At 58.5% G+C, this 12,948-nt stretch overlaps 6 protein-coding genes across 6 annotated transcripts; 2 read left to right on the forward strand and 4 right to left on the reverse strand.

Annotated features, from left to right (window-relative positions):
* Positions 1-12: 12 nt before the first annotated feature.
* On the forward strand, positions 13-2,030 carry POSPLADRAFT_1128756 (hypothetical protein; the record flags this gene model as incomplete). Its single annotated transcript, XM_024483769.1, has 11 exons — positions 13-72; positions 123-187; positions 244-285; positions 341-416; positions 466-508; positions 568-989; positions 1,043-1,114; positions 1,165-1,266; positions 1,323-1,403; positions 1,457-1,713; positions 1,772-2,030. 11 exons carry the CDS (start codon positions 13-15, stop codon positions 2,028-2,030), a joined length of 1,479 nt encoding a protein of 492 aa, XP_024343684.1.
* A 341-nt stretch (positions 2,031-2,371) lies between these two features.
* Positions 2,372-3,628, reverse strand: POSPLADRAFT_1042194 (hypothetical protein; the record flags this gene model as incomplete). The annotated part of the gene is made up of 4 exons (XM_024478060.1): positions 2,372-2,491; positions 2,944-3,168; positions 3,234-3,347; positions 3,410-3,628. 4 exons carry the CDS (start codon positions 3,626-3,628, stop codon positions 2,372-2,374), a joined length of 678 nt encoding a protein of 225 aa, XP_024343685.1.
* Positions 3,629-3,881: 253 nt separating this feature from the next.
* On the reverse strand, positions 3,882-5,229 carry POSPLADRAFT_1128125 (hypothetical protein; the record flags this gene model as incomplete). Its single annotated transcript, XM_024483705.1, has 3 exons — positions 3,882-4,534; positions 4,607-4,679; positions 4,813-5,229. The coding sequence occupies 3 exons, from the start codon at positions 5,227-5,229 to the stop codon at positions 3,882-3,884; spliced, it is 1,143 nt and encodes a 380-aa protein (XP_024343686.1).
* A 425-nt stretch (positions 5,230-5,654) lies between these two features.
* On the reverse strand, positions 5,655-7,592 carry POSPLADRAFT_1068270 (hypothetical protein). Its single transcript, XM_024482289.1, has 9 exons — positions 7,379-7,592; positions 7,256-7,328; positions 7,182-7,205; positions 7,042-7,130; positions 6,948-6,990; positions 6,862-6,894; positions 6,579-6,803; positions 6,255-6,514; positions 5,655-6,187 (listed from the first exon to the last, which is right to left on the reverse strand). Exons 1-9 carry the CDS (start codon positions 7,499-7,501, stop codon positions 5,966-5,968), a joined length of 1,092 nt encoding a protein of 363 aa, XP_024343687.1. The 5' UTR covers positions 7,502-7,592; the 3' UTR covers positions 5,655-5,965.
* Positions 7,593-8,470: 878 nt separating this feature from the next.
* Positions 8,471-9,126, forward strand: POSPLADRAFT_1051061 (hypothetical protein; the record flags this gene model as incomplete). Its single annotated transcript, XM_024480113.1, has 3 exons — positions 8,471-8,524; positions 8,579-8,757; positions 8,817-9,126. The coding sequence occupies 3 exons, from the start codon at positions 8,471-8,473 to the stop codon at positions 9,124-9,126; spliced, it is 543 nt and encodes a 180-aa protein (XP_024343688.1).
* Positions 9,127-9,366: 240 nt separating this feature from the next.
* POSPLADRAFT_1175599 (hypothetical protein) lies at positions 9,367-12,575 on the reverse strand. The gene is made up of 8 exons (XM_024488366.1): positions 12,440-12,575; positions 12,356-12,369; positions 12,236-12,298; positions 11,975-12,175; positions 10,577-11,922; positions 9,958-10,519; positions 9,604-9,899; positions 9,367-9,538 (listed from the first exon to the last, which is right to left on the reverse strand). Exons 1-8 carry the CDS (start codon positions 12,442-12,444, stop codon positions 9,497-9,499), a joined length of 2,529 nt encoding a protein of 842 aa, XP_024343689.1. The 5' UTR covers positions 12,445-12,575; the 3' UTR covers positions 9,367-9,496.
* Positions 12,576-12,948: the final 373 nt, after the last annotated feature.

The following is a 12,948-nucleotide window of genomic DNA, read 5'->3' on the forward strand; positions in this document are numbered from 1 at the left end:
AAACTCGCCAGCATGTCCGCCATTCAGCTGGCTAAGCAGGCCTACACCGCCTTCAACCGCGAGAAGCCCCACGTAAGTGCTTTCCGACAGTAACCTGCGGCAATCCAATCACCTTCTCCTAGTCATCTATTACGGAGTGGGTTGAAATTCTGACATCACCAGGCTACGCAGATGAAGCCTATGACGGGTGCGTTTAGAGCTTTTCTATCTTCGCCCTCAAGACTCATGGTATTCGGCTGCCAGTATCCCTGAGCTTGTTGACGCGATAAGCATACAAGCCACCGGGTGAGTCTCGTGGACACGTCCCAAAGCACCGCGGATCCACTGAGCAGTTTGGCAGTCCGGCGGAAGCATCAAGAGCAATACGGAAGAAACTCAAACATGGCAATCCACACCAGCAATACCGCGCCCTTGTCGTAAGTACCATACCGGGTGCTTGTGAGCGTCACTCAAAGCCCTTGTCAGATCCTACGCGCACTCGTGGAGAATGGAGGGCACAACTTCCAGAGTACGTCCTATGCAGCTGTGCGCTTGCTTCTCCCAAACAATACTCACAACGCGCGATAGCCTCCTTCGCCGACTCGCAGCTGACAGACGCTATCAAGATGCTCGCCTCCGACGGGAGTACCGACCCCAAGGTGAAGAAGAAGCTCGTCGCCGTCCTGACTGCGTGGTACACGCAGTTCAAGGACGACCCGTCCATGACACTCGTCGCGAACCTGTACAAGTCGTGTGGCCTCGGCCACACCGGTGGGCACCGCCCCACCCGTTCGTCCGTGCAGTATGATGCGGAGGAGCTGCGCCGGCTGGAGGAGCGGGAACGGGAGAAGGAGAAAGAGCGCGAGGAGCGCGAGGCGGAGCGGCGGAGGAAGGAGGACGAGAAGCGTAAGACGAAGGAGGAGAAAGAGAAGAGGAAGCGGGAGGAGGAGGGTAAGAGGAAGGCAGCGCGCAATGGGAAGGTCCAGAGGAAGCCTTTCGACTTTGAGCAGGTGCGGCCACGCGTGTCCTGAATGCATAGTTCGACTGACACACTTGTCCACAGGAGAAGCCTCAGATTTTGACGGCCATCGCCAACGCCTCGCAAGCCTCTATAAACCTCGTGAATGCTATAACTGTATGGCGTTCGTTGATGATTTGCATGACATGGTCTCACGACCCATCCAGCTCGTCAACACTGAGCAGGATAGCCTTCAAACGAATGTCCGCGTACAGGAGTGTCTTGACAAGGCGAAGTTCGCGAGGAAACAGATCGTCCGATATATTCAGGTAATAAAATCTTTTGACATACACGCCAGGTGCAATGCTGAACGAGCCCACTTTAGCTCGTGGAAAACGAAGACATGATCGGCACGCTGATTGAAGCCAACGACCGTATCATCGCCGCCATTGAAACTTACGACACAGTAAGTCCGCGTTCGAAATCACCGTTCTCCATAACCATACGACATTCCACCAGCTCTCACGACCTAACATCACCGAGCAAGACGTGCAGCACGTTCAAGAGGGCCTCGCCGCCGTCAAGATCCAAGATTCCGAGCTTTCGAGACTGCAAGAGAAGCAGCGCGCAGCAGTCCAGCGATCCTTGGGCCGCGCCGGCGGCATTAGCCAGCTAGCTGCAGGTAAAGGGCGAGATCAAGACGGGGAGGCAGGGCACGCCTACGTGCACCCAGATCTACAGGAACTGAGCTTCGGCTCGCTAGGAATGGAGAAGAGGTACGTTCTTGTCACAGTTGTATTCGGTGTGTCTTGAGTCGTTATCCGCGATTTGCAGCAGGCTGCCTCCACCGCTCCGACCATCGTCCGCCCGCCGCACGTCTTCGGACGAGGGCGCAGCGTACCGCCGGGGATCTCTCTCAGACTTCAGTGACTACGAGTCGTCAGACGAGGGAACGTACAATCGCGCGTCGACCAGCTCGCGCGGTCGCGCACACACTGGATCGGATGAGGAGGTCGGTGTTCATCACGACACTCACAAGGGCCTAGTTGCCGAAGAGGAGGATCCGTTTGCCGATCCCTTCACTGACCCTTGAAGCTCGAAGAGCTGATGACTAACTATGGAAGCGAGCAATTCAGGAAGAGAGGGGTGTTGTACGATTATGCAGTAATACATACTAACGCGAGCAGACGAAGATCTCACTCGATTCTCGCGTTTCGGACAGAACAGCAGCTATGGGCACCAACTTGAGCAGTATTTGTTCTGTCTTCTGCTTGCTGTACGAGTAAGTAGTCGCAGCGAATGGGACACTTCTCGATGCGAAACGAAAAGAGATCCAGCCACGAGAAAAGACAGGTAGTTCATCTGCATCATCCCTCAAGTTGTAATATAAAATGCAGATCGTCCTGGTCGTGAGGCGGAAATCCAGCCCTGGGCTCACCTCTTCCTCTCTAACCGCCACTTGTACACTCTTGGTTTCCACGTCTTCTCGTCCACCTTCTTCACTGCCCTGCTCTCCGACTCCTCGTCATCGTCGCCGTCGTCACCACTCTCCACCTTTTCGACGCCCCGTAGTTTACGAGCCCCGCCCTTGCCCATGAGGAGGCGTTGCATTTCAAGCTCCCGCTCGGCATATCGGAGCTGCCTGTCCCGGAAGAGGCGGGCTGAGAGTTCCTTCAGGAGTCTTGTCCGATGTTCCTGAGCACGCTTGTGAGGCACGTAAGAATTACAGATCGTGACAGACGTACTGTGGCGGCCTTTTTCCGCTCCTCGTCTGCCATTTCCTTGCCTTCTGCCAACGCCACCTGCGCTTCGGACTGTGATTTCCGTCTTTTGCTCTTCTTGTCTTCCTCGGGTAATTTCCATCCCAGATCTACCTGTTCATTGGCCACGACGCTCATAGCGTCGTCATGCCGTTGCCGAGTCGTATTCCTTGCGTTAGCAGCATACTGACGGGCTATACCGCTTTATTGAGAATTCCCTCGACAATGCATAGACCGGGTAGACACACCTGCGTCCTCGTCCTCCACAAAAACAATGTGCTTGCCCTTTAGGCTGGCGCCAGATCTGCGCCTCCGTGTCTTCGCTGGTGCGGCGAGGATACCCGCCTCCCGTAGCACTTCGAGCTCCTCATGGTCCAGACCGTCTTCTACATCGTCAGGGTCATTGTCCGTGGCAAGAGGCTGGACGAGGTCTGCTAGTGCGCTCAGCTGGCCCTTGAGCCTATCTATTTTCTGCGTGCACGGCAAACGAATGGCTGAGCGGGACGCATCCGGAACCCACTGCCGAGCCCACTGACCTTCAGCCCCGCCGTCCGCATCGTCCGCAGGTAATTCTCGTCCTGCGTTTTCAGCACCTTCACCACGTCCTCCGGTAGCGCTTCGTTTCCTCTATCCTGCACATGCACTCCCCCCTGTCCCGAGAATCCAGGGTGAGCGGCCGTCGCACGGTCCCAAACGAATTCTCAAGCCGCACCTGCGTCCCCTGCCTGTTCATCCCGAAGTAGAACTCATCCTTGTTGCGGTCTGCTGCCTTCTGGCGCAGGCGGGTGATCCTGTCCTGCTTCGAGTGGTAGTCCCGCGCACGGAGGACATAGTCCTTGTGCTTTTCGAGGATGCCCAGACGAGCTCGATGAGAGAGCTGCGAACGCTCCTTGTGGTTGCGCCGGTGTAATGAATTTCGCAAGGACGACATGATGCCCAGGACGCAGCACACTCAAGGCTTTTCTGGTGGTGTGGGGCAAGGAACTGGCGACAGACTGGTCGCAGGAAGCAGTGGACGGTTCTCTAAACGAGCGCGCTAAACATAGTAACAACTTTCATTTTGATGCGCGATCACGTGGACCGCGCCATACTAATAGACCAAGATCTCTAGTTTACTAGTAGCTATATCTCGGGAGGGGAGAGGGGGTATCGCAGGAGAAGCTCTTCGAAGAGTGTACATTTGTTTATGTGCCCATATGTCCCTGGTTGCCCACATCGGGCATGCCGTCCATATTCATGTCCGGCCCGCCCATCGCATGCGGCGGCGGCGGCCCCATCCCCGCCACCGGGCTCTCGAGGTACAGCCGTATCAGGACGCTCTCCAGCGCCGCGACGGACGGCGCGGGGTACGCGAAGCTCCGCGCGTTCTCCCGGATGCTCTGGAACAGCACGTCCATGCGGTCCCACCGGTCCTGCGAGAGGTCCACGGGCAGCCCGGGCGGCGGCGGGAGCGGCGCGATCATCCGTATCGCCGCCTGGAACGCCTGTCCGGGGAGCGAGAGCGCCGCGGGCGGCGCGTGCACGAGTGTGGGCTGGCCGTTTTGCTGTGGGTGCGGGTGTGGGTGCTGATGCGGGTTCTGGTGTGGGTGCGCGGACACAGAGGAGGGCCCTGCGATGCCGTCTGCGGGCGAGGACGCGCTTGCCGGGGGGATCGCCCCGGGGGAGGACGCCGCCTGGGGACTGCTGGAAGCCGCGCCGCCTGCGCTTCCCGTCCCGTCCGCCCCGTCCTGCCGGCGCGCAGCCTTCGCGCGGGCGTGCTGCTCCGCCGCCGCCTTGCGGCCGCGCTTCGTGAAGGGGAAGTTCGCGGGGCCGATCTCATGCGAGTGCTCGTCGATGTCTGTGGGCGGCGGAGGCGGATGCGTCAACTGAGCAGATGAGTGGATGGGCGCGGGCGCGGGGGGGAACTCACACATCGCGCGCACCTCGTCGGTGTCAAAGTACGTCTTGTAGCTGATCGAGGCGGGGCAGCCAATCCCCTCGAGCTGCCTTGAGCGCCGTGAGCGACTGCCGTGATGCACTTTACAGAGGACAAAAGGGGGCGGGCGGGGGAGCAGCAGGGCGCACGCAAACGCAAACGAGGCGGGCACACACGAGCCGGGGGGGAAGCGCACGCACCTTCCGGCTGGGCACCTTGCGCACGCGCTCGGGGAACTTCTTGACGTACTTCTTGCGCCCGTTGCGCGAGTGGCGCGCGCACACGAGCTTCGTGTGGTCCTTGAAGCGCGGCGGGACCGCCTTGCTCCCGTGCGTGTCGCCCTTGACGAACTCGACCATCTTCGCCGCCTCCTCGCGCGCGCGCCACGCCTGGAACGCCGCCATCGACGCGAACACGAGCGTGTACCCGTCGTCCGCGTCCCCCGAGCCGTACGGGCCCTTCTTCGCGAGGTTAGGGGGCGCGGAGGCGGGGGACGGCGCGCCGGGGTCGACGGGGGGCGGCGGGGGTGCGTGCAGCGCGAGCGCGAGGGAGGATGGGCCCGCGGCGGGGGAGGAGGGGAGGGGTTGTGTCTGCAGCCTGAAGCTCTGAAAGCTCATGGTGTGGCTGCGCTGAAACGGGCACGCCCATTCCACGGCGGGCGGCTGAGTTCGCAGCGTGACGCACTGTCGGTCACACCAATACCATGTCATGCCATTTGCTTTCGTTACACTCTTATGGAGCGGTCTGGTGTGTGAGATGCTCCCAGGGACTTGGACTACGTCGGCCGTGGCGCACACACTCGGTCTGGATTGACATTGTCTCCAAAGTATGGCCAGATCGGCCGCGGAGAAATGGCAGCAGTACTAGTCAGTATGTACACTAGCCATGCATGCGCTCCTGCGTTCAGAACTTCCATCCGCCCGTCAAGCCATCACGCTCTCCGGATCCACGTGAGCCTTGAAAGTTTGATCGTCTGCAGAGCAAGCAGGTCGTCGCCATACACACGCGGAATGGGACGCCTCATAGATCGCGTAAATCGGGTAGAGCGACCATAAGTAGATTGAATTTAATTCCCATGTGAGCACCCCCGATGAGTCCTGTAGGCTGTACGCAAGTCCTAATGCTATTATGCAATGCTACACGTAGATAGATGTAGATGGGTCCGTGAATAGTCTGTGAGTGTCCTAAGATGGAAGTGGTAGGTGTTGGTGTTGATAGAGATGGAGATGAAGATGGAGAGCAGATGCAAAGCAGTCCAGGCACGAACTTGAAGATGGGGCATCAGATCCTGTCAGTGAGCACAGATCCTGCCAGTGAACACGGATCAACGAGATCGCTTTTGCTGCGGATCGTTTAGAGGACACTCAGCGCGCCGAGGAATACGCCCGCGGTCACAGCGAACGACGCGCCGAGTTGGGCGGGGGTGACCCGCATGAAGGGGAGAGCACCGCCGGTCGTCGCCGAGCTGCTGCTGGAGCTGCCGCCAGCCTGGGCGATGGGCGTCGACGGGCTGTAGGTCACGCCGTTCGCGGTTGCCGCAACCTGGAAGACGGAGCCGTTTCCATACTCGTAGAACTGGCAGCACATATAATGGGTGAGTTTTTATTTTCCACGCAGCGAGCTGCGCGCGGAGGACACGCACATCGACGAGCATGAAGTTCGGGCTCCGGTGGTAGTCGGACACGCACGTCGCGGCCTGCTGCCCCAGCGAGTTCGCACCAGACACGCCGTTCGTCGCGGCCGCCGCGTCCTTGTCCGGCATGAGGAGGCCCAGCCCGAGGTCTATGTCCAGGAAGTGGTTGATCAGGTACATCTGCGTGTTCGAGTTGCCGTTCGTGCGGTTCACCGCGCAGTCAAACGTCGTCGTCACGTCGTATGCCGTCTCCCAGATGTTCGTGAACTCTGCGGCAGACCCGTGGGACGTGAGCGCAACGAGACAGACAGCGGATAGAGGGGAAGGGCATACCGTCAATCAGGTAGGGCACTTCCTGGTAGTCGGCCCGTGTCGTGAGGAAGACGACGAGCCGCTTCCCGGAGCTGATCATGTCTCCCAGCGTGGGCCATGCGCTCGCCGCAACTGTCGCGTTGGTGGGCGCATAGGCCACGGAGTCGAGACCGGCGTCGGAGAAGACAGTCGCGTAGGCCGCCGGGAGAATGTTGTCGTACGAGTTGACGATGAGCATCGAGACCACTGAAACACGAACGGTGATAGGATATCAAATTTGTGCGGGACGCCTGCCGTCACGCACCTTCATTAGGGTTCTCGTCCATCCAGGATTTAACTGGCAAGATAGTGAGACGCGGGCAGACGAATCACACGGACGGCATGGCATACCGCTGTTCAAATAGTTGGCAAGGGTACCACCGTTCAGCAAGCCCTGTGCACTGGGTCAGCACCGCTGAGGCTCTAGCCTATGCCCGGGACATACGCAAGAGGTGTGGCAGAGCTGGATGACACCGCTCTGGTTGTGTGCTTGGAGCTGCAACATTCTGACACCATCCTTCAGTTGCTGTGTGACTGGACACACATGGGTCAGGACTCGCAGCACTGGTGGGGAATAATGCTCACCATTGTAATCCTGGTTAGCGGCGACTGAAGCCGTGCGTGAGATGTGCGTTCGCGCGAGCAACGAGTGGGCTTACGGTTCGTAGACGAGACAGCGTACGAGTCGTGAGCTCCGACAAAGGTGACATTTCCGTACGAGCGGTCACAGAGCTGCGCGCTGTGAGCGGAATACGGACGTCCCGCGTGCACCTTGAACTCACCTGGGAGTAGCCGTTGCAGGTGGACGGAGTAGCACGTGTGACAGCAAGTGCATGCGCAGCAGACTTGGGGACGAGGAGCAGAAGGAGAACGACCTGCGTTATACATGCGAGGGACACGAGCATGGTGAGGTACGGGGACAAAGAGTGGAGGACGGAACGAGAGGACGCCGGGCAGGAGCGCTTGGATTGCGCTGCGGTGCGGGGCGGGGTGAGAACGGAGAGACAGAGAGAGAGACCGCGCTGCTTCGGGCCAGCTGAGGGCGCAGACCGCCTGCGGCAGAACGCCTCGCCACGGCTTGCCAGTTGCCGATCGAATATGTCCTCTGCCGTCCACGTGCGCACCTCCGCAGCCTGCGATCTCGATTACGATCGACGCACATCTCGCTGGCCGCCGAGCAGCCGCAGGAGGAGGGGTGCTCAATTCTTGTCGCTCGCTCGTTCATTCGCAGAGCGCCCACCGGTATTTCCAACCCTGACTGCTCCCTCAGCCATCCGCGATCGACGCGACGTGTTGAGCTTGTATTAGAGTGGACCACAGGTTTTAGGAACTGTACCGAATCGAGTAAGTCTACAATTTCGAATCAGTACTGGTACGGGGGGAAAAGGCGAGACGAACATACCTCAGTCGTAGTGGTACAACAACTGAGGAGAGAAGTGGGGAGTGGGGGAGCGAGGTATAAGTATGTAGAGTAGGTATCACGTGGAGGTAGACAGAGAATGAGCTACGGTATCGGATTGACGTAGGGAGCGCGGATCGCGACCGCGGATGTCAAGAATCCGACACAGATGTATTCTAAAAAACAATCTTCATACTTCAAGAATATACTACAATCAGCTCATATGTTGCGATTGCAGGCAGTCACAGTTGTCTAGATCATTCCTTGGATACCTTAGAGCCTTGTACAAAGGCCGCATCATTGGCCCAATATAACACAAGCTCAACACATCATGGCATAACATTGGCGGGGTCGCGTCGATCGCAGGTGGCTGAGGGATCAGTCGGGGTTGGAAAGACCTACCAAAAAAGGTGGGTGCACTGCGACCCCTAGTGACATCAGCACGCCCGCATCAGCACGCTCTCCCTCTTTCGCCATGCGCGGCGAGCCGGACTTTGCGAACGCCTGGTGGATGCGCTTCCTCGACAAGGTCAGTCGCTGCGTCCACTCTTGCCACGCGCCCTCTCAATCCCCCCGTCCACAGACAAATGCCGTCGTCACGGGTCTCACTGCCAGCGTCCTCCTCTACACACGATCCTCCGCCGTCGCCTACTTTGCGGCCGGCGCCGTCGTGTGCTCCCTCACCGTCAAAGTCGTCAAGAGGCTCGTGCGCCAGCCCCGCCCCGTCGCGACCATCCGCGGCAAGCGCAAGACGTCTTACGGGTATCACGCCTTCTTATTGCTCTGGCGCGACACCGTCGAGTGCTGAGTCGCCCCAATAGCATGCCCAGCACGCACTCCGCCACAATCACATTCTACGCAGCGTACATCACCCTCGCCTGCCTCTGCCTCCCAATCCTCCCCTCGCTCCCCGACTCCCTGGCGACGCGCATCGTCCCGCCCGCCGTCGTCCTCCCCTGGGCCGCCACCATCGCCGTCTCCCGTACATGGCTCGGCCACCACACCTGGCCCCAAGTGGCAGCCGGCTGCGCCTGCGGCCTCCTCTTCAGTCCCATCTGGTTCTCTCTGTGGACACGCGGCGCGAACGACTATGGCAGGCTCCTCGAACAAGCGCTGTTCGGCCGCAGCTGACGTCGCGGTGTACTCTAGAGCATGCAGTGTAATGTTATAGAATTCTGGCCATCACACGCGCCAGCCTGTCTCATAGACCGGCCTGTTCAAAGCACACAATAGATGGAGAATGTGCGTGTATATATTTGTATAGCGCGTGCGTACTACTTTCATGCGGGACCCTCGCCTCATAAATATGCAATTCAGCCAGTGGGGCAGCGGACAACAGCATATAAATCACATCAGTCCCACGATAGCAATACACGAAGAGAGAAAAAATGCATTGAAAGGATCGTCAAAGGGATACAACATCGTGCGGGCTAATGCTGACAGGAAACTCGTGGAACACCGTAATGACACAGGATGGTTTGCTTCTGCGGCGACGGACACCTTACAACTTGTCGTAGTACGTGTCGAGAGACGGGATATCGGGCTGTAAATCACGCCGCCAATCAGTATCAGTACAAGCGGATCGCCAGACAAACGAGCGGCACTGACCTTGAGACCCTTGCGTACTCGGATATTCCTCACCAGCTCCTCGAGCTTGCTGCCCTTGTCGAGCGGCGAGCCGTTCATCAGCTCCCAGTGGTCCATCACGCTCTGCGGGAACGCCTGGCCACCGGTTTGTGAGCGGAGCTCGCCGTTGAAGCCGAACGACTCCATGACGGGCAGGTACGCCTTGACCGTGAACATCGGCGTGCCGACACGCTGCTCCTCGCTGAACACCTGGCCACGGCGCTTGTTGAGCACACTGTAGATACCGCCGATCGCGTTCTCGGGGCACTGGATCTCAACTGCACGACGCGACGTCAGCTCCGCCAGAGGCGCAGAAAGCGAAGTGCAGATGCGTACCAAGGTAGACGGGCTCCTGCAGACCTGGCGTCGCGAGCAAACATGCGGCGTAGCAGACACGACGACATGTCGGGATGATCTGTCCTCCACCACGGTGGATCGCGTCCGTGTGCAGCGTGACATCGAGCACGTTCACGCGGACACCACGCATGTTCTCCTCCGCACAGACACCCTCCTTCGTCGCCCACTGGAACGCAGCCACACACGAGTCCTTGATCTCGTTCAGGTACTGCACACCCTTCGTCACGTCGACAAGCATGTTCGGGCCAGTCGTGTCCGGGCCGAAACACCAGATCTTACGCGCGTCCGTCACGTCCCAACCGTACTCATCCGCGAGGAGGCGCGCACGGATCTTGTAGTCGTCGCGCGAGTTGACCTTGCCAGCCTCGATGGCGAGCGTGAGCTCCTCATCGATGGGCATCGCCTTCACGTAGAGACGGTTGTGCTTGTTCTGCGACTTGGACAGAGCGACGATCGAAGACTCGGTCTTGACAGTCTCACGGTAGGGGACGACAGGGTCCGAGATCTTCAGGGGGACACCAGCGTGGTCCTCTTGGAGATCCTGGGAGAGCGCATACAGTGAGATTGCGAGCACATGAGACGACAAGGGACTACATACCTTCAAACAAATCTCCAAGTGGAGCTCACCAGCACCGGCGACGATGTGCTCACCAGTCTCGGAGATCCATGCCTGGACACACGGGTCGGACTTCGAGAGACGCTTGAGACCCTCGACAAGCTTTGGCAGATCCGCAGCGTTCTTGACCTCGACGGCGACCTGCACGACAGGGGACACGGAGAACCTCATGACCCTCATGTTGTGCGCGGTCTCGGACGACGTGAGAGTACCGCTCTTGAGCAGGAACTGGTCGATACCGATGAGACCGACGATGTTACCAGCCGGGCAGTCCTCAATGGGCTCGACGTAACGTCCCATCATGAGGACGGTGCGCTGCACCGCCTTGACAAACAAGTCATCCTTCTTGCCCGGGACGTAGTTGGGGCCCTGGATACGGATCTTGGGGCCGGCGCGGACGGTACCGGAGAAGACACGACCGAAGGCGTAGAAACGACCCTTGTCGGACGTCGGCACCATCTTTGACACGTACAGGACGAGAGGAGCCTCAGGGTTACACTCGCGGATACCGATGGCGGACTCATCGTCCATGGGGCCCTCGTAGAGGGTCTCGACACGGTAGCGCTGCGCGGTCTTGGGCGAGGGGAGGTTGATGACAATCATCTCCAACATGGAGTCACCAGCGGGCAAAAACTTGCGCATGACGACCTTCAGGAGGGCCTTGCCTTCGAGGTCACGCTCCTCCTGAGCCAGCTTGATGTCGAGCTTTTCAAGCATGGGACCAATGGCATCCTTCTTGAAGTTCATGACGGCGTCGAAGATCTTGAAGATCGGGTCGAGCACGAACATGTTGAAGGCACGCTCGAGTTGCTTGCCGTCGTTGTCGGTGTCCTTGGTGGTCCACTTGCGGGTGGTAGGGTTGAAGTAGTTGTCGCCCCAGAGCTTGGCCATCATCTTCTCCTTGTCGACACCGAACTTCTTCGAGTATCTGTTCGCGAACTGACGGAGAGTGAAGCCCCATCCGTGCAGACCAGAACCGAAAGCGACGGTACCCTTTTCGGGGTAGACCTGGACGTCGCCAAGAGCGGCGTCGTGGTACGTCGAGATGATGACGTTCACGTTTTCGATGGTGCGACGGAAGGACTGGAAGAGCTCCTCCTTGTCGACCTGCAACTCGAGGAGAGCACGGTCAACCTTGTTGATAACCACGACGGGCTTGATACGCTCAGTGAGCGCCTGACGGAGCACGGTCTCCGTCTGCACACAGACACCCTCAACACAGTCGACGACGACCAAGGCACCATCGGTGACACGGAGAGCGGCCGTGACTTCCGAAGAGAAGTCAACGTGCCCCGGAGAATCGATCAAGTTGATCAGGAACTCGTTACCTACGGAGATTTGTCAGATACATGAGGCACAACATCCGAGGAAAGCGCGCACCCTCGGTTTTCTGCTTAATGGCACTCAAGTCTTCCTTGTCGACCTCGAAGTACATGGAAATGGCGGTAGACTTGATGGTGATACCGCGCTCCTTTTCGTCATCTCGCGTGTCCGTGAAACGCATGTCTCCAGCCTTCGAGTTCGCAATGATACCGGCCTTCGAGACCAACGAGTCCGTGAGCGTCGACTTTCCGTGATCGACTGCAAGCGCACGATTAGGAGGACCTGTACCGGAATAAAGAACTCACAAGAAGGACTCACCGTGAGCGATAACACTCATGTTACGGATGTTGGTCGGGCGGTCCATAAGTTCCCGAATCTGGGCTGTAAAGCATGCCCTCAGCATCCCTTAGAGCGTTAACGCACGCAGGGATTACTCACCCATGGTGAAGTTACTGTCATCGAGAAGAAGCAGGAAAAAATCAGGACCGAGAAAGGGTCAAGCGGAGAATCGCCGATACTTACACCATGGTGACTAGATTTTACAAGTTAATGAAATAGGAAAAAGGAGTATGAGGGATTTGGCGATTTCCTCGAGGGAGATCGCTATGCAAAGGGGGAGGAGGCGGAGTCGTCGCAGGCAAACCTGGGCTGCACAGCTCGGTGGAATAGCAAACTTTTGCAGGACCCGCAACTCTTCCGGCTTATCGATCACTTAAGGGCAGGCTTGCCCATTTAACATCACGTGCGCGCCTCGAGACGCGTCTCTGACTCTCCGTCGACTTCACGCTCCGCGAAATTGTGCAGAGGCCAGTCTGATTTCTGTTAGACGTGCTTTTCTTCGTCGTCCTCAGTCGTTCTCGCGCGGCGACACTTGCCGCTGATTTTCCACGCGACTGCTGGGCATGTTTTTTCGTCTATATCGGCAATGTCCCTATACCAGCCGCTGCTGTGTACATCCGGTCCCGAAGGACTTCGTATAGCGCCGTTGAACCTATCTTTTTGATGTAGTATTGACAGAGCGCAGTTGACTC

This window comes from Postia placenta (assembly GCF_002117355.1).
Source record: "Postia placenta MAD-698-R-SB12 unplaced genomic scaffold POSPLAscaffold_1, whole genome shotgun sequence".
NCBI lineage: Eukaryota > Fungi > Basidiomycota > Agaricomycetes > Polyporales > Adustoporiaceae > Rhodonia > Rhodonia placenta.